At 45.2% G+C, this 15,648-nt stretch overlaps 1 protein-coding gene across 1 annotated transcript in view; it reads left to right on the forward strand.

Moving 5' to 3' along the window:
* LOC140198485 (complement C2-like) overlaps positions 1–15,648 on the forward strand; it is a 183,207-nt gene that overhangs the window by 109,084 nt on the left and 58,475 nt on the right. The window contains exon 13 of the mRNA XM_072259571.1: positions 14,303–14,417. Coding sequence (XP_072115672.1) covers positions 14,303–14,417 — 115 coding nt within the window. The remainder of the gene's footprint in view (positions 1–14,302; positions 14,418–15,648) is intronic.

A 15,648-nucleotide genomic window follows, 5' to 3' on the forward strand; every position in this document is an offset into this window, starting at 1 on the left:
TGGTCCGTGTGCTGGTCAGTGGGACTAGGCAGAAAATGGTTCAGCACAGCCAAGAAGGGCCAAAGGGCCTGTTTCTGTGCTGTAGTTTCTATGGTTTCAATGGTTTTTATAAGGTTAGATTCACTGAGCAATGGTCAGTGGCATGAGAAATACCCGGAGTTCTTCACAGGTCTCTGGGTAGTGAGAGAACAGAACCTTATCCAACCGAGGCCAGGAGTGACCACATCGAAGTGTATTCCAGTCCCATCGATGAACAAAGTCAAATCTGAACTTGAGAAAATGGAAGTACTTGACATCATAACTGGAGTGTCACAACCAGGGGTCATTTTTTAAAAAGAAAAGTTTTTTTTTTGTCAATTTGTATTTTCTCTGTGTCACCTTGTGGCTATGTGCTTTTCCTTGGATTGTTTACCTTTTGTGTCTAATTGTTGAACTTTAGGCTAGCTCTGGTTTTTCACTTTGTTTGTTAGATATCTCATTTTGGATCATGGGGATTGTTAAACTCTTTATATTTATCACGTTCATTCAATTTGCGATAACTTAATTAGCGCGGTATTGTAAAGTAGTTGTTGGCTTCGGGGATTATTGCTTCAGATAGACACCTCTGTCGTCTGATTGGTCATGAATTCCTCGGTGCTCCAGGCTGTATTTCGGGGGTGCACGCCAACACTTCTTTGTTGGGTCATTGTTGTTCCTTGCAGGTGAAACTCAAACCAAATTCTTCTGTGAGTGATTTCTGTTCCTCAAAGTTCTGCATGGTTTGCCTTGCTCTTGTTAGTCTCCTCAGCTAACTTCTGCAATAAATCTTTTGTTTTGCTGGAATTACTGATGCCTCTGTGATCCCTGCACTTGATTTTGCTCGTGACCCTCACGTAGAGTGAATGGACTTACTGACTGGTGTGCGGACGTTGTTCTTGTTCCCCAGCCAGGTGGCACGGTGAGGATGTACGTTGGACTCACAAAATGGACTAATGCAGTGAAGCAGGAGAAGTTTATTCTGCCCGCTGTTAAGCACAGAATGGGTATGCTGGGTAGAGCAAAATATTCCCCAAACTAGATGTAAACTCAGGGTTCTGGCAGTCCTGTTTAGCTCCTGAGTCACAGAAGCTCACAACCGTTATCAACCACATGGATGCTATGTCTTCAAGAGTCTCCTTTTTGGCATCTCATCACCCCCTGACCTCTTTCAGATGTACCAAAGTTTGGAGGGACTGGCAGGAGTAGTCTGTCATGTGGACTATATAGTTATCTTCAGTGAGAAACATGACAAAAGAGTGGAAGTTGCCCTGGAGAAACTGAAATGAGTTGGAAATACTACGAACAGAAGGAAGTGCAAATTTGTAAACTTGGAGGTCACGTTCTTAGACAACCAACTATCCTCAGAGGGAGTGCAACTAGTTTCAGACAAACTGGCAGGAGTTCGGAAAATGGAACAACCTATGAATGTATCTGCAGTTTCCTTGGCACGGTAACCAGCTGGGAAATTTCATTCCAGATTTCGCAGAGACAACAAGGCCTCTTAGTGACCTCTGCTCTCAGTGAAACATTTGGACCTGGGGTGCATTACAGGAGAAGTCACTCTCAGTACTTAAAGCAGAGCTTATCTCTCCACTGACGTTGGCATCATTTGATCCACACAGAGCAACCATGTCTCAGCAGGCGTTGCTTCCTTTGGTCTAGGGATAATGTTTATTCAAGTGGTGTACGGAAACTGGTGGCATTTGCATCAAGAGCACTGACTCCAACTGAGCAGTGTTACGCCCAAATCAAAAAGGAGACGCTAGCTCTCGTGTGGGCTTATCCATGTTTCAGCTATTACTTGAAAGGCAGTAAATTCCTATTTGAAACAGACTGCCATACATAAGTGATTGAATGGAAGCTGACTCTCTCCTCATGGAAGATACCAATATCTACTTAGCTCAGAAGCGAGAGACGCAGAAGAAAGGAAACTATAGGCCAGTTAGTCTGACCTCAGTGGTTGGGAAGATGTTGGATTTGATTACTAAAGATGAGGTCTCGGGGTACTTGGAAGCATGTGATAAAAATAGGCCATAGTCAGCACGGTTTCCTCAAAGGAAAATCTTGCATGACAAATCTGTTGGAATTCTTTGAAGGATATGAAGCAGGATAGACAAAGGAGAATGTTAATGTTGTGTGCTTGGATTTCCAGAAGGCCTTTGACAAGGTGCCACACATGAGGCTGCTCAACACACTATGAGTCCCTGGTGTTACAAGAAAGATTCTAGCATGGATAAAGCAGTGGCTGATTGGCGGGAGGCAAAGAGTGGGAATAAAGGGAGCTATTTTCTGGCTGGCTGCCGGTAACTACTGGTGTTCCACAGGAGTCTGTGTTGGGACCAATCCTTCTACATTTTATGTCAATGATTCGGATGATGGAATTGATGGCTTTTTTGCAAAGTTTGAAGACAAAATGAAGATAGGTGGAGGGACGGGTAGTTTTGAGGAAGTAGAGAGGCTACAGAAGGAATTAGACAGAGTAGGAGAATGGACAAAGTAATGGCAGGTGGAATACAGTGTCAGGAACGGCATGGTCATGCACTTTGGTAGAAGAAATGAAAGAGTTGACTAATTTCTAACTGGAGAGAAAATGCAAAAAAACTGAGGTTCAAAGGGACTTGTTGTCCTTGTGCAGGATTCCCTGAAGGTTAATTTGCAGGTTGTGTCTGTGGTGAGTAAGGCAATTGCAATGTTAGCATTCATTTCAAGAGACTTAGAATATAAAAGCAAGGATGTATTTTGAAACTTTTTAAAACATTGGTGAGGCCTCACTTGGAGTACTGAGAACAGTTTTGGGCCCCTTACCTTGGAAAGGATGTGCTGAAATTGGAGAGAGTTCAAAGGAGGCTTACAAAAATGATTCTAGGATTGAACGGCTTTTCATATGAAGAGCATCTGATGGCCATGGGCCCGTAGTCACTGGAATTCAGAGGAATGAGGGGTGACCTCATTGAAACCTATTGAATGGTGAAATGCATTGATAGTGGATGTGGAAAGATGTTTCCTATAGTGGGAATGTCTAAGACCAGAGGACACAGCTTCAGGATAGTGGGGCGTCGTTTTAGAACAGAGATGAGGAAGAATTTCTTTAGCCAAAGAGTGGTGAATCTGTGGAATTCTTTGCTACAGAGAGTTGTGGAGAGCAAGTCTTTATATATATTTAAGGCAGAGGTTGATAGGTTCTTGATTGGTCAGGGCATGAAGGGATATGGGGAGAAGGCAGGAGATTGGGGCTGAGAGGAAGATTGGGTCAGCCATGATGATATAGCAGAGCAGACTGGATGGGCCAAATGGCCTAATTCTGCTTTATATTATGGTCTTATGGTTTTATAAATACTGGATTTGCCAGGAGTCAATCAATCTGTGGACAAGGTAAACAGATGCTCCATCTATGATTCCAGGAGTAGGGGGAGGCTTAGGAGTCAGGGCTAAAGGACTACAGAGCAGGGGTTTGAGTTTAGAAGCGTGAAAGGTGGGATGGATTCGAAGAGCCCTGGGGAGCTGTAATTTCTAAGTGTCATGTTTGATTCTCTTAACAAAGGGGCAGGTCTTGGTGGAGAGCCAACCCACTGACCCACGCAAAAACAAGGACCCAGATGCCACCTCCTGTTGGCATGGAAGTGCTGCCTTATCAGAGCTAATTCCAAAGTTCTCTTGGCTTGAACCGCCGCTGTCTACAGCACTCGACAAACTGTTCAGCAGAAGGAAAACCGACTTCGACTTCCTGCTCGGGAAAGAGAGGAAGCCGAAGCTGAAATTGATATATGAAAGGAGAGATGTTAAGCGAAGAATGGTAAGGGGTGCTATGAGCTGTCTCTGCCCAAATTGAATGGTCATTCCAAGAGGACAGGTTACCAGAAACAACGGAACAAAGAGCGTGTTCCAAATCTTGGTTAGTCCTTTTGGTCTGACCATTTGTTTGTGGTTGAAAACAGGAAGAAAGGCTAGATGTAGCTCCTATAAGTTTACAAAATGCCTGCCAAAACTTGGACGTAAACTGTGAGCCCCTTTCAGAAACAATATTGGAAGGAAACCCACGTGCCTTAAACACCTGCTGCACTGAAAGGCCCGCAGTTTCATGGGTTGTGGGAAAAATTACAAGCCTTGGCAAGTCCATCAACCACAACAAAAATTACAGTAAAGCAGCATGAAGGAGGCTGGCCAGTAATAAAATCCGGTGAGCGATGGGACTAGGGGCACGAAGGGACGGTGAGAGGCTGGAGAAGACCCTGGGGGTGACAAATTGTAATCTTCGGAACAGGTGCAGATGTCACATACTTGGACAAATGGCTTCACCTCCCTATTAATATCAGGCCACCAAAAATGTTTTTTTTTAATGAATTGTGTACCGTTGTCTGACACAAGGGTCAGACAAGTTGCCATGGAAAGTCTGGGAACTCTGTGGGACAGAGAGGCTCGGCGTGATTTTTGTACAGTTTTCTGCATGCTTCCTGTTGTTTTACATGATCTCCCAGCTGTGTCCTCAGACCACACCACCACTTGGGTTACTGTGTCCATAGACAACATTTCTCGATGCCTTGGTGGATTTGACTGAAGATTTTGGCGTGCATAGAAGCAGGAATAACGAGTGGTGGAGCTCTTTAGCAGCAAACTATCAAGAATGGTGAGTGTGGCTATTTCAAGCCAGTGAGGTCTCAGTTCCTGAGCTTCTTTTGGAACAGCTGGCCATCCAGGCTCACAGTATCGCATGACCTTGCTGCAAATTTGGTGCTCCTTCAACTCAGCACAATTTTCATCCAGTTTACTCAAAGGTCAAAGTATTATCAGAGTAATACATGCCCCACATACAACTCTGAGATTTTTGATACATCAGGAACTGTAAACTGTAGACAAACTGTGCAAATACAGATATAAATAAACAGCAATAAATAACGATCATGAAATAACAATATGACAGAGTCTTTCAATGAGTGTAGTTCTCCCCTTTTGTTCAAGAGCCTGATGGTTGAGGGGTAGTAATTGTTGTTGAACCTGGTGGTGCGAGTCCTGAGGCTCCTGTATCTTCTACCTGATGGCAGCAACGAGAAAAGACTATAGCCTGGGTGGTGAGGATCTTTGATGATGAATCCTGCTTTTCTATGGCCATGTTTTGTGTAGATGTGCTTAATGGTTGGGAAGGCTTTACCCGTGATATACTGGGCTAAATCCACTACCTTTTGTCGGATTTTCTGCCCAAAGGCATTGCTATTCCCATACCAGGCCGTAATGCAGCCAGTCAGCACACTTTCCACCACACATCTATAGAAGTTTGCCAGGGTTTTTGATGACATGCAGAACCTCCGCAAACACCTGAGGAAGTAGGGGCGCTGTCGTGCTTTCTTCGCAATAATATTTATATGATGGGTCCAGGACTGGAGCTGAAGTAGTGACACCCAGGAATTTAAAGTTACTGACCTCTTTAAAGTTCTGATCTTCTGGCTCTTGGACCTCTGGTTTCCCTTTCCTGAAGTCTGTGATGCAGAAAGCTTTCACGTACTTGAGCTAAGTAGATGTTGCTATCTTCCATGAGGACAGAGTCAGCTTCCATCCTCTCATGGCATCCTCGACCGAGTGTCTGGTAATGTGAAAGGTTTCCCGGGGGCCATGTCATAAGCCTCATTCTGAATCTTTGCAGATGTGGAGGTAATTCATCCAAGTGTTTCGAGCTCAGGAGGCTGACGAGTGGCTTGTGGCCTGTTTCAAGTAGGAATTTAGTGCCTTTCAAGTAGTATCTGAAATGTTGATAAGCCCACACGAGAGCCAACATCTCCTTTTCGATTTGAGTGTGATGCTGTTCAGTTGGAGTCAGTGCTCCTAATGTTTGTGCCACTGATTTCCACTGCAGTCTTGCATGAGCACCCTCCCTAGGCCAAAGGAAGAGACACCTGCTGAATCCTTGATTGTTTGGATCAAAGAACACTAATGTTGGTGGAGAGATAAGCTCTGTTTTAAGTGATGAGAAGGACTTCCCCTTTGGGGGCTCTCAAGTCCAAATGTTTCTCTGAGAGGAGAGGTCACTTAGAGACTTTGTTGTCTCTGCCAAATCTGCAATGAACTTTCCCAGTTGGTTACCATGCCAAAGAAACTGTGGATCTCTAATACATTCATACTTTGTTCCCTGTTCCAACTTCTGCCAGTTTGTCTGAAACCGGTTGCACTCCCTCTGAGGATGGTTGGTAGTCTAAGTCGTGATCTCCAAGTTTACAAATTTGCATTTCATTTTGTTCAGGATGATTCCACCCTGCTTCAGTTTCTCCAGGGCAGCTTCCACTCTTTTGTCATGTTCCCCACTGAAGATGAGTATATAGTCCATGTGGCAGACTACTCCTGCCAGTCCCTCCAAAGTTTGGTTCATCCTCATCTGAGAGAGTTCACGGGACGATAAGATGCCAAAAGGGCACCTCTTGATGGCATAGTGCCCATAAGGTGTGATAAAGACTGTGACTTCTGTGACTCAGGAGCTAAACTAAGTTTGCATCTAGTTTGGTGAAGTAGTTTTATCCACACAGAATACCCAATGTGTGCTCAACAGAGGGCAGAATAAACTTCTCCCACCTCACTATATTATTTGATATTGTTGGATCAACACAGATCCTCACTGTGTCACCTGGACTGGGAACAGGAGCAATGTCCACTCACCAGTCAGTAGGTCCATTCACTCCAGTTACGATGCAAAGTTCAGCTTTGACTTTGTTCATCAGTGGGACCGGTATACACCTTGCTGTGGTCAGAAAGTAGTGCGTTACTCCTGGCCTCAGTTGGATAAGGTAATCTTCTTTCAGTGCTCCCAGGCTGATGAACAACTCCGGGTATTTCTGCCACTGAACTTTGCTCAGCAATTTCAAACTTGCTATGATTAGATTATGAGGACACTCAGTCCTCGTTTATTGTCATTTAAAAAATGATACAACGTTCCTCCAGAATGATATCACAAGAAAACACAGGACAAACCAAGACTAAAACTGACAAAACCACATAATTATAACATATAATTACGACAGTGCAAAGCAATACCGTAATTTGATAAAGAGCAGACCATGGGCACAGTAAAAAAAGTCTCAATGTCCCGATAGACTCATCATCTCACCCAGACGGTAGAAGGGAGGAACTCTCCCTGCCATGAACCTCCAAGCACCGCCAACTTGCCGGTGCAGCACCATTGGAAGCACCCGACCGCAGCGGACTCTGAGTCCGTCCGAAAACTTCGGGCCTCTGACCAGCCCCTCTGAACACCATCCTCTGCCGAGCGCTTCGAGCCCGCCCCAGCTGCTGAGCGACGAGCAAAGCCGAGGACTCTCCTCCGGAGATTCTGGACCACACAGTAGCAGCAGCAGCGAAGCAGGCAATTTAGAAGTTTCACCAGATGTTCCTCTGTGCTCTCATGTCCGTTTCCATCAAATCAGGATTGTGCACAGTACCCTACTTGACAAATCACAGACATCACCACCGGAGTGGCCACTGCGAGCTGCGTCGCGCCGCCATCTTCTCCTCCCGGTTCAGCTTCTTAATGGCATGTCGTTCCAGTAATGGTGAGAAGATTCTGGGCAACATAGGCATCCTCTTGTAACTGTTTCTCATTTTTGCAGAAGGAAATAGCAAACATTCCTTTCACACTGGGCTTATCATTCCTTGGCCCTCTGGGCACTTTCTTTACTGGGTTGAGTGTAATGCCTGTTCTCTTCGCCAGTTTTGTGAACAGTCATTTGGGGATGGCTGTGACATCTGCCTCAGTGTCCATTTGGAACGTCACTGCATCATTTTGAAACTGAAGCGTAGTACACCTGCCTTGTCTATTTGAATCTAGAGTCCCAAGGAAAGCTCTCTCTTCATCTGACTCATGGTCTCTTTGACCTCCTGAAGAAATGTTTTTGAGTGACACTGGCTTTTATAATTGGTGGCAATTCACTTTTTTTTGTTGGACAGAGCTTTTTGGCATGGAATGGAGACTTGGTGCATCTCCTGCAGCTGGACATTTTACCTGCTCTTTGTCTGTTCTGCTTGAGCTGAGCTCTAGTGTCACCTCTTTCTGACTGCACCTTGTTTGTACCCCGCTGTTCGAGCAGCCTCCATCTCGACCTCAGCATCGGTGTTTGTGCCCAAGTCCTCCCGGTTGCTGACCAATATTCTCACTCTGCCAGACCATTGTAAATGCTTTCTTTAGGGTGAGTTTTGCCTGCAATTGAAATCTCGCTGACAATTTGGTGTATAGTAGCATGACAACAGTCCTGTCTCTAATGAGCTCATCTGTCAGATTCCCATAAGCACAGTTGTCTGACAGGGCACACAATGCTGTGATGAGGCCATTTACACTTTCATCATATACTTTATACTTTATTGTCACCAAACAATTGATACTAGAACGTACAATCATCACAGTGATATTTGATTCTGCGCTTCCCACTCCCTGGATTACAAATCGACAGTAAATATTAAAAATTTAAGTTATAAATCATCAATAGAAAATAGAAAAATGGAAAGTAAGGTGGTGCAAAAAGACCGAGAGGTAGGCCGGGATATTTGGAGGGTACGGCTCAGATCCGGGTCAGGATCTGTTCAGCAGTCTTATCACAGTTGGAAAGAAGCTGTTCCCAAATCTGGCCATACGAGTCTTCAAGTTCCTGAGCCTTCTCCCGGAGGGAAGAGGGACAAAAAGTGTGTTGGCTGGGTGGGTCGTGTCCTTAATTATCCTGGCAGCACTGCTCCAACAGCGTGCGGTGTTAAGTGAGTCCAAGGACGGAAGATTGGTTTGTGTGATGTGCTGCGCCGTGTTCACGATCTTCTGCAGTTTCTTCCGGTCTTGAACGGGACAACTTCCATACCAGGTTGTGATGCACCCTAGAAGAATGCTTTCTACAGTGCATCTATAAAAATTAGTGAGGGTTTTAGGAGACGGGCCAAATTTCTTCAGTTTTCTCAGGAAGTAAAGGCGCTGGTGGGCCTTCTTGGCAGTGGACTCTGCTTGGTTGGACCAAGTCAGGTCATTTGTGATATTGACCCCGAGGAACTTAAAGCTTTTGACCTGTTCCACTTGCGCACCACCAATGTAAATTGGGTCTGGCTCCTGTTTTCTGGAGTTGAACTTTTCCTTCTCATATATCACATTTCGTTTACCTGTGAAATATTCTTTGTATTTTTCCTGCACTGTTTGTACTCCCTTATCTGAGCATCTGTCGGTCCTAATCCACAGAGGCAAAATTCAAAAGGGCAAAGAATGCAGGAATAAAGATGCTGTATTTAAATGTGCGTAGCATTTGCAATAAAGTGCAGGAACTCATGGTACAAGTAGACTTGGTCAGTGTGACATTGTGGGCATCACCTGTCATGGCTGAAAGAAACCATAGTTGGGAGCTCAACAACAAAGGATATACTTTCTACTGAAAAGACAGGCAGGAAGGCAAAGGTAGTGTTGTGGTTCTGTTGGTATGAGATGGAGTTACATCTTTAGAAAGAGGTGTCACAGGGTCAGAGAATGTTGAATCTTGTGGATGGAGTTAAGAAATTGCAAGGCTAAAATAACCATTATGGGAATCATATATGGCCTCCAAACTGTAGCCAAGATGTGGAGTTTAGATCGCAAAGTGAGATGGAAAAAGCATATAATAACAGTAATGACACAATTGTAATGGGGGACTTCAATATGCAAGGGATTTGGGAAAATCAGAATGGTGTTGGATCACAAAAGAGGGAATTTGTTAAATGCCTGCAAGGTGGCTTTTTAGAGCAGCTTGTGCTTGAGCCTACTCTAGGAAATGATTGTGTGCAATAACCCAGATCTTCTTCAGGAGCTTAACGTAAAGGAAGCCTCAGGAGGCAATGATCATAATATGATTGAATTCATACTGCAATTTGAGAGGGAGACGCATCAATCAGATGTATCTGTATTGCAGTGGAAGAAAGGGAATTACAGCAGTATGATAGAGCTGCTGCCCAGGTGAGTTGGAGGAGGATACTGGTGGAGATGACGGCAGAGCAGAGAAGGCTGAAATTTCTGGGAATAGTTCACAAGGTGGAGGATAGATATGTCCCATAGAGGAAAAAGTTCTCAAATGGCAGGGGTAGACAATCATGGCTGACAAATGAAGTTAAGGACTGCATAAAAGCGAAGGAAAGGACATATAAGGTAGTAAAAGTGGGTGAGAAATTGGATGGTTGGGAAGCTTTTGAAATCCAAAAAAAAGACAAGTTAAAAGGTATAAGAAGGGTAAAGATGAAATATGAGGGCAGACAAGCCAATAATATAAAGCAGGATATCAAAAGTTTTTCCAGTTATGTGAAGAGTAAAAGGGAAGTGTGAGTTGATATTCGACCACTGGAAAATGTGAGGTTGTAAGGAGGGACAAAGAAATGGCAGATGGACTTAATGGTAGTTTGCCTCTGTCTTCACTGTGGAAGACACCAGCAATGTGCCAGACGTCCATGAGAGTGCCATTGCTATTACAAAGGAAAAAAGTGCTAGGCAATCTCAGAGGTCTTAAAGTGGATAAGTCACCTGGACCAGATGAACTACATCGCAGAGTGCTGAGAGAGGTTGCTGAAGCGATCTTTCAAGAATCGCTTGATTCTGGCATGGTTGGAAACATAGAAACATGGAAAGCCTACAGCACAATACAGGCCCTTTGGCCCACAAAGCTGTGCCGAATATGTACTTACCCTAGAAATTACCTAGGGTTACCCATAGCCCTCTATTTTTCTAAGCTCCATGTACCTATCCAGGAGTCTCTTAAAAGACCCTATTGTATCCGCCTCCACCACCATCACTGGCAGTCCGTTCCATGCACAGAAGACTGGAAGATTGCAAATGGCACTCCACTCTTTAAGAAGGGAGAAAGGCAAAAGAAAGGAAATTTTAGGCCAATTAGCCTAACCTCAGTGCTTGGGAAAGTGTTGGAGTCTATTATTAAAGATGAGTTAGCCAACACACTTTTCATCCCTCTTCCCTCCGGGAGAAGGCTCAGGAGCTTGAAGACTCGTACGGCTTCCAACTGTAATAAGACTGCTGAATGGATCCTGACCCGGATCTGGGCCGTACCCTCCAAATATCCAGACCTGCCTCTCAGTTTTTTTTGTGCTACCTTACTTTCCATTTTTCTATTTTCTATTTATGATCTATAATTTAAATTGTTCATATTTACTAATTTAACTATTTTTAATATTTAATATTTGTAATCCAGGGAGTGGGAAGTGCAGAATCAAATATCGCTGTGATGATTGTACGTTTTAGTATCAATTGTTTGGCGACAATAAAGTATAAAATTTTCAAGGTACTTGGAGACTAAGGATAAAAGAAGTCAGAGTCAGCATGGTTTCTGTAAAGGGGAATCTTGCCTGACAAATCTGTTAGAGTTCTTCGTGGAAGTAACAAACAGGGTGGATAAAAGAGAGGCACTGAATGTCATTTACTTGGACTTCTGGAAGGTGTTTGATAAGGTGCCACACACGAGGCTGCCTAACAAAATAAAATCCCATGGCAGGGAAGATACTGGCATGGATTGTGGAATGGCTGACAAGCAGGAGGCAGTGAGTGGGAATAAAAGGGGCCTTTTCTGGTTGGCTGCCAGTGACTAATGGTGTTCCTCAGGGGTCAGTATTGGGACCGCTACTTTTCACATTGTTTGTCAATGATTTGGATAATGTTGCAGATGGCTTTGTGGCAAAGTTTGCGGGTGATACAAAGATAGGTGGAGGGGTAGGTAGTGCTGAGGAAGCGATGTAATTGCAGTAGGTGTTAGACAAATTGGAAGAATGGGCAAAAAAAGTTGCAGATGGAACACAATGTTGGGAAATGTATGATAATGCAATTTGGTAAACAGAATAATAGTGCGGACTTGTCATAAGGAGGTGGCTGGGAACGGACCCAAGTGCAAGATACAGACACTGAAGTACTAGGGACAGGACTAGGATACAGGGTGAGGGCGAGGGCTAGGACATGGACATGAAAACCGGGAACCCGGAACAGGACTGGACAAGAGAACTGGGAGCTCAGGCTTGGACTCTTGAGAGCAGAGACTGGAGGCGAGGCTTGAGACCAGAGACTGCAGGTTTGGGGTCTGGAAGCTTGGCTTGGGGCGAGGCTCGAGGCTTGGGGTTTTGACTCTCCTCCTGGGCAGGGCGCGGATCACCACCCGATGGAGATGAGGGACAGGAAGGGACAGAACCAACTGCAGGGTAATGGCAATCTGGCCTGGCTTACCCAATGGAGGCAAGGGACAGGAAGAGAGCTAGGTTCAGGGTGGCTCCAAAACAAGACTTCAGGCGAGACGAGGCGAGAGTTACCAGCAAGACAAGGCAAGGCTTCAGGCAGTGCAAGGCGAGACAAGAACTTCAGGCGACCAGCAAGACAAGGCAGGGCTTCAGGCAGTGCAAGGCGAGACAAAAACTTCAGGTGAGGCAAGAGTTACCGGCAAGACAAGACAAGGCAAGGCAAGGCCTCAGGCAATGCAAGGCAAGATGAGAACTTCAGGCGAGGTGAGAGTTACTGGCAAGACAATGCAGGGCTTCAGGCGAGGAAACAGAAGGCAGAGGAAGGGATACAAGGAGTAAGGACAAGAACAATCCAGCAGCCACGCCCTGGTCTCTGAAGGTATTTATGCAGCCAGCCCCAACAAGAATCAGCTGCCTCAATTAGTGCTCAACAGGAACAGAAACAGGGTAGACAGGAAAACCTGGAGCAAGGGTCGATGGATCAGACCGTGAACCGGAATGCAGAGTTTACGGACCAGACCATTACAGGACTATTATCTAAATGGGGAGAAAGTTCAAACATCACAGGTCCAAAGGGACTTAGGAGTCCTTGTGCAAGACTCCCAGGTTAATTTTCTGGTTGAGTCTGTGGTAAAGAAGCCAAATGCAATGTTAGCATTTATTTCAAGGGGAAAAGAATATAAAAGCAAGGAGATAATGCCGAGCCTTTATAAGATACTTGTCAGGTCGCACATGGAATACTGTCAACAGCTTTGTGACCCATATCTCAGAAAGAGTGTGTTGTCATTGGAGAGAGTCGAGAGGAGGCTCACGAGGATGATTCTGGGAATTTCAATGAGATCTCCCTGCATTCTTCTAAATTCCAGTGATTACAGGCCCAAAGCTGCCAATCACCCCTGAACAGCAAGATGCCAGCATTCAGAATATTCAACTGAACTTTGTTGACAACACTGCTTCTACATTATGGGAACTCCTCCCATGTGGGAGTGGCACAAGAATAACCCAGTTAACTACCTTTACAATTCTGACCCTGATCCTAACACTGATCCCAATCCTGATCATGATTCTGATTCTGACCCCCATTGTGATCTAGATCTCTATCTCAATCTCGACCTCGATCATGGTCCAGTCTGATTCTTATCCTATTCCCGATTCTGATCCTTATCCCCAGCCTGATCCTGATTGTGATCTGGATCCTGATTTCGACCTCGATCGTGATCCAGTCTGATTCTTATCATATTCCCGATTCTGATCCCTATCCCCAGCCTGATCCTGATTGTGATCTGGATCCTGATTTCGATCTCGATCCTGATCCAGTCTGATTCTTATCCTATTCCCGATTCTGATCCCAATCCTGAACCTGAACCTGATCCTGATCCTGAACCTGATCCAGTTTCTTATCCCAATCCAGAGCTGGATCCCTATCTGAAGGATGATCCTGGTCCTAATTCTGATTTTGATCTTGATCCTGACCCCAATCCTGATAGCAATTCTGTTCCTGGTTCTGATCCTGATCTTCATCCAGATCCCAATCCCGATTCTGATCCTGTTTTTGAATCCAGTATGGATCCTGATCCATCTTCCAATCCTATTCTGAATCAGATTCTGTTCCTGATTTAAGCCTGGTCCTGATAATGATCTTTATCTCGAACCCGATTCTTATTCTGACGTGATCCTGATCCCGGTGTCATCTCTGATCTTGTTCCCGATTTTGAGGCTGATTCTGATCCTGTTTCTGATCCCTATCCTGATCCCGATATAGATATTGGTGTGGATCCCGATTCCTATCCAGATCGTGAGCCCGATCCCGATTCTGATATGGATCCTGACCTTGATACAGATCTCATTCATGATCCTGATCTAAATTCTAATCCAGATTTTGTTACTGATCTGGATCCTAATCCTGATTTTGATGCCGATTCAGATCCTGTTACCGATCTTGATGTTGATTCTGCTCCCGATTTTCACCCTGGTCCTGATCTAGATCCGCATTCCGATCCTGATGCTGATTGTGACTCCCGATTCCCGCTGCCTGGCGCGATGCAGACCACGGTTCCTACTGACTCCCCATTTTCCCTTGCAGCACTCTGCCACGTGCAGTGGTTCCATCGTGGCTCCCAAGTGGATCCTGACTGCAGCGCACTGTTTCATCAAGATAGAGTCCCTGGACAGCATTCAAAAGATCCAAGTCTTTGTTGGTAAGCTTCGTCTCCCTGTCCCCCGGCAGTCGTGGAGACAGCACTCATGGAGGGAGCCCCCGTGTGGAGCAATGGATTCCCAGCTCCACGCGACCTGGAGCTCTGATGTTGTCCATGTGCAGCTTCACACAATTCCTCTAGACCCTCCAATTTCCTCACACGCCTGAGGTTTGTTCTCGGTCCATTGATTAAGTGGCTGCTCTAGATTTTCCTTCATGTGGGTGGCCATGAAAAATGGAAATTTGACAGGTGACATGGAATACAATGTTGAAAGGACTAGATAAGCTGGATGTGATGTTTCCTCTGGTGGAGGTATCCAGAACTAGAGGGCACAGCCTCAAAATTGAGGGGTGACCATATAGAACAGAGGAAAGAAGGAATTTTGTTAGCCAGAGGGTAGTGAATCTGTGGAATGATCTGCCACAGACTGCGGTGGATGTCAGATCCGTGGGTATATTCAAAGCAGAAATTGCCTGATCGGTCAGGGCCTCAAGGGCTATAGAAACATAGAAAACCTCCAGCACAATACAGGCCCTTCAGCCTACAATGCAGTGCCAAACATGTACTTACTTTAGAAATTACTAGGATTACCCACAGCCCTCTATTTTTCTAAGCTCCATGTACCTATTCAAGAGCCTCTTAAAAGATCCTATTGTATCGGCCTCCACCACCATCACCGGCAGCCCATTCCACACAATCACCACTCTCTGCATAAAAAAACTTACCCCTGACATCTCCTCTGTACCTTCTTCCAAGCACCTTAAACCTGTGCCCTCTCATGTTAGCCATTTCAGCCCTGGGAAAAAGCCTCTGACTATCCACATGATCAATGCCTCTCATCATCTTATACACCTCTATCAGGTCACCTCTCATCCTCTGTCACTCCAAGGAGAAAAGGGCAAATTCACTTAACCTATTCTCATGAGGCATGCTCCCCAATCCAAGCAACGTCTTTGCATCTTTGTAAATCTCCTCTGCACCCTTTCTATAATTTCCACATCCTTCCTGTAGTGAGATGACCAGAACTGAGCACAGTACTCCAAGTGGGGTCTGACTAAGGTCCTATATAGCTGTAACATTACCTCTTGGCTCATAAACTCAATCCCACAGTTGGTGAAGGCCAATACACCATATGCCTTCTTAACCACACAGTCAACCTGCGCAGCTGCTTTGAGTGTCCTATGGACTCGGAACCCAAGATCCCTCTGATCCTCCACACTGCCAAGAGTCT

The sequence above is a fragment of the Mobula birostris genome, chromosome 5, assembly GCF_030028105.1.
Source record: "Mobula birostris isolate sMobBir1 chromosome 5, sMobBir1.hap1, whole genome shotgun sequence".
NCBI classification, from domain to species: domain Eukaryota; kingdom Metazoa; phylum Chordata; class Chondrichthyes; order Myliobatiformes; family Myliobatidae; genus Mobula; species Mobula birostris.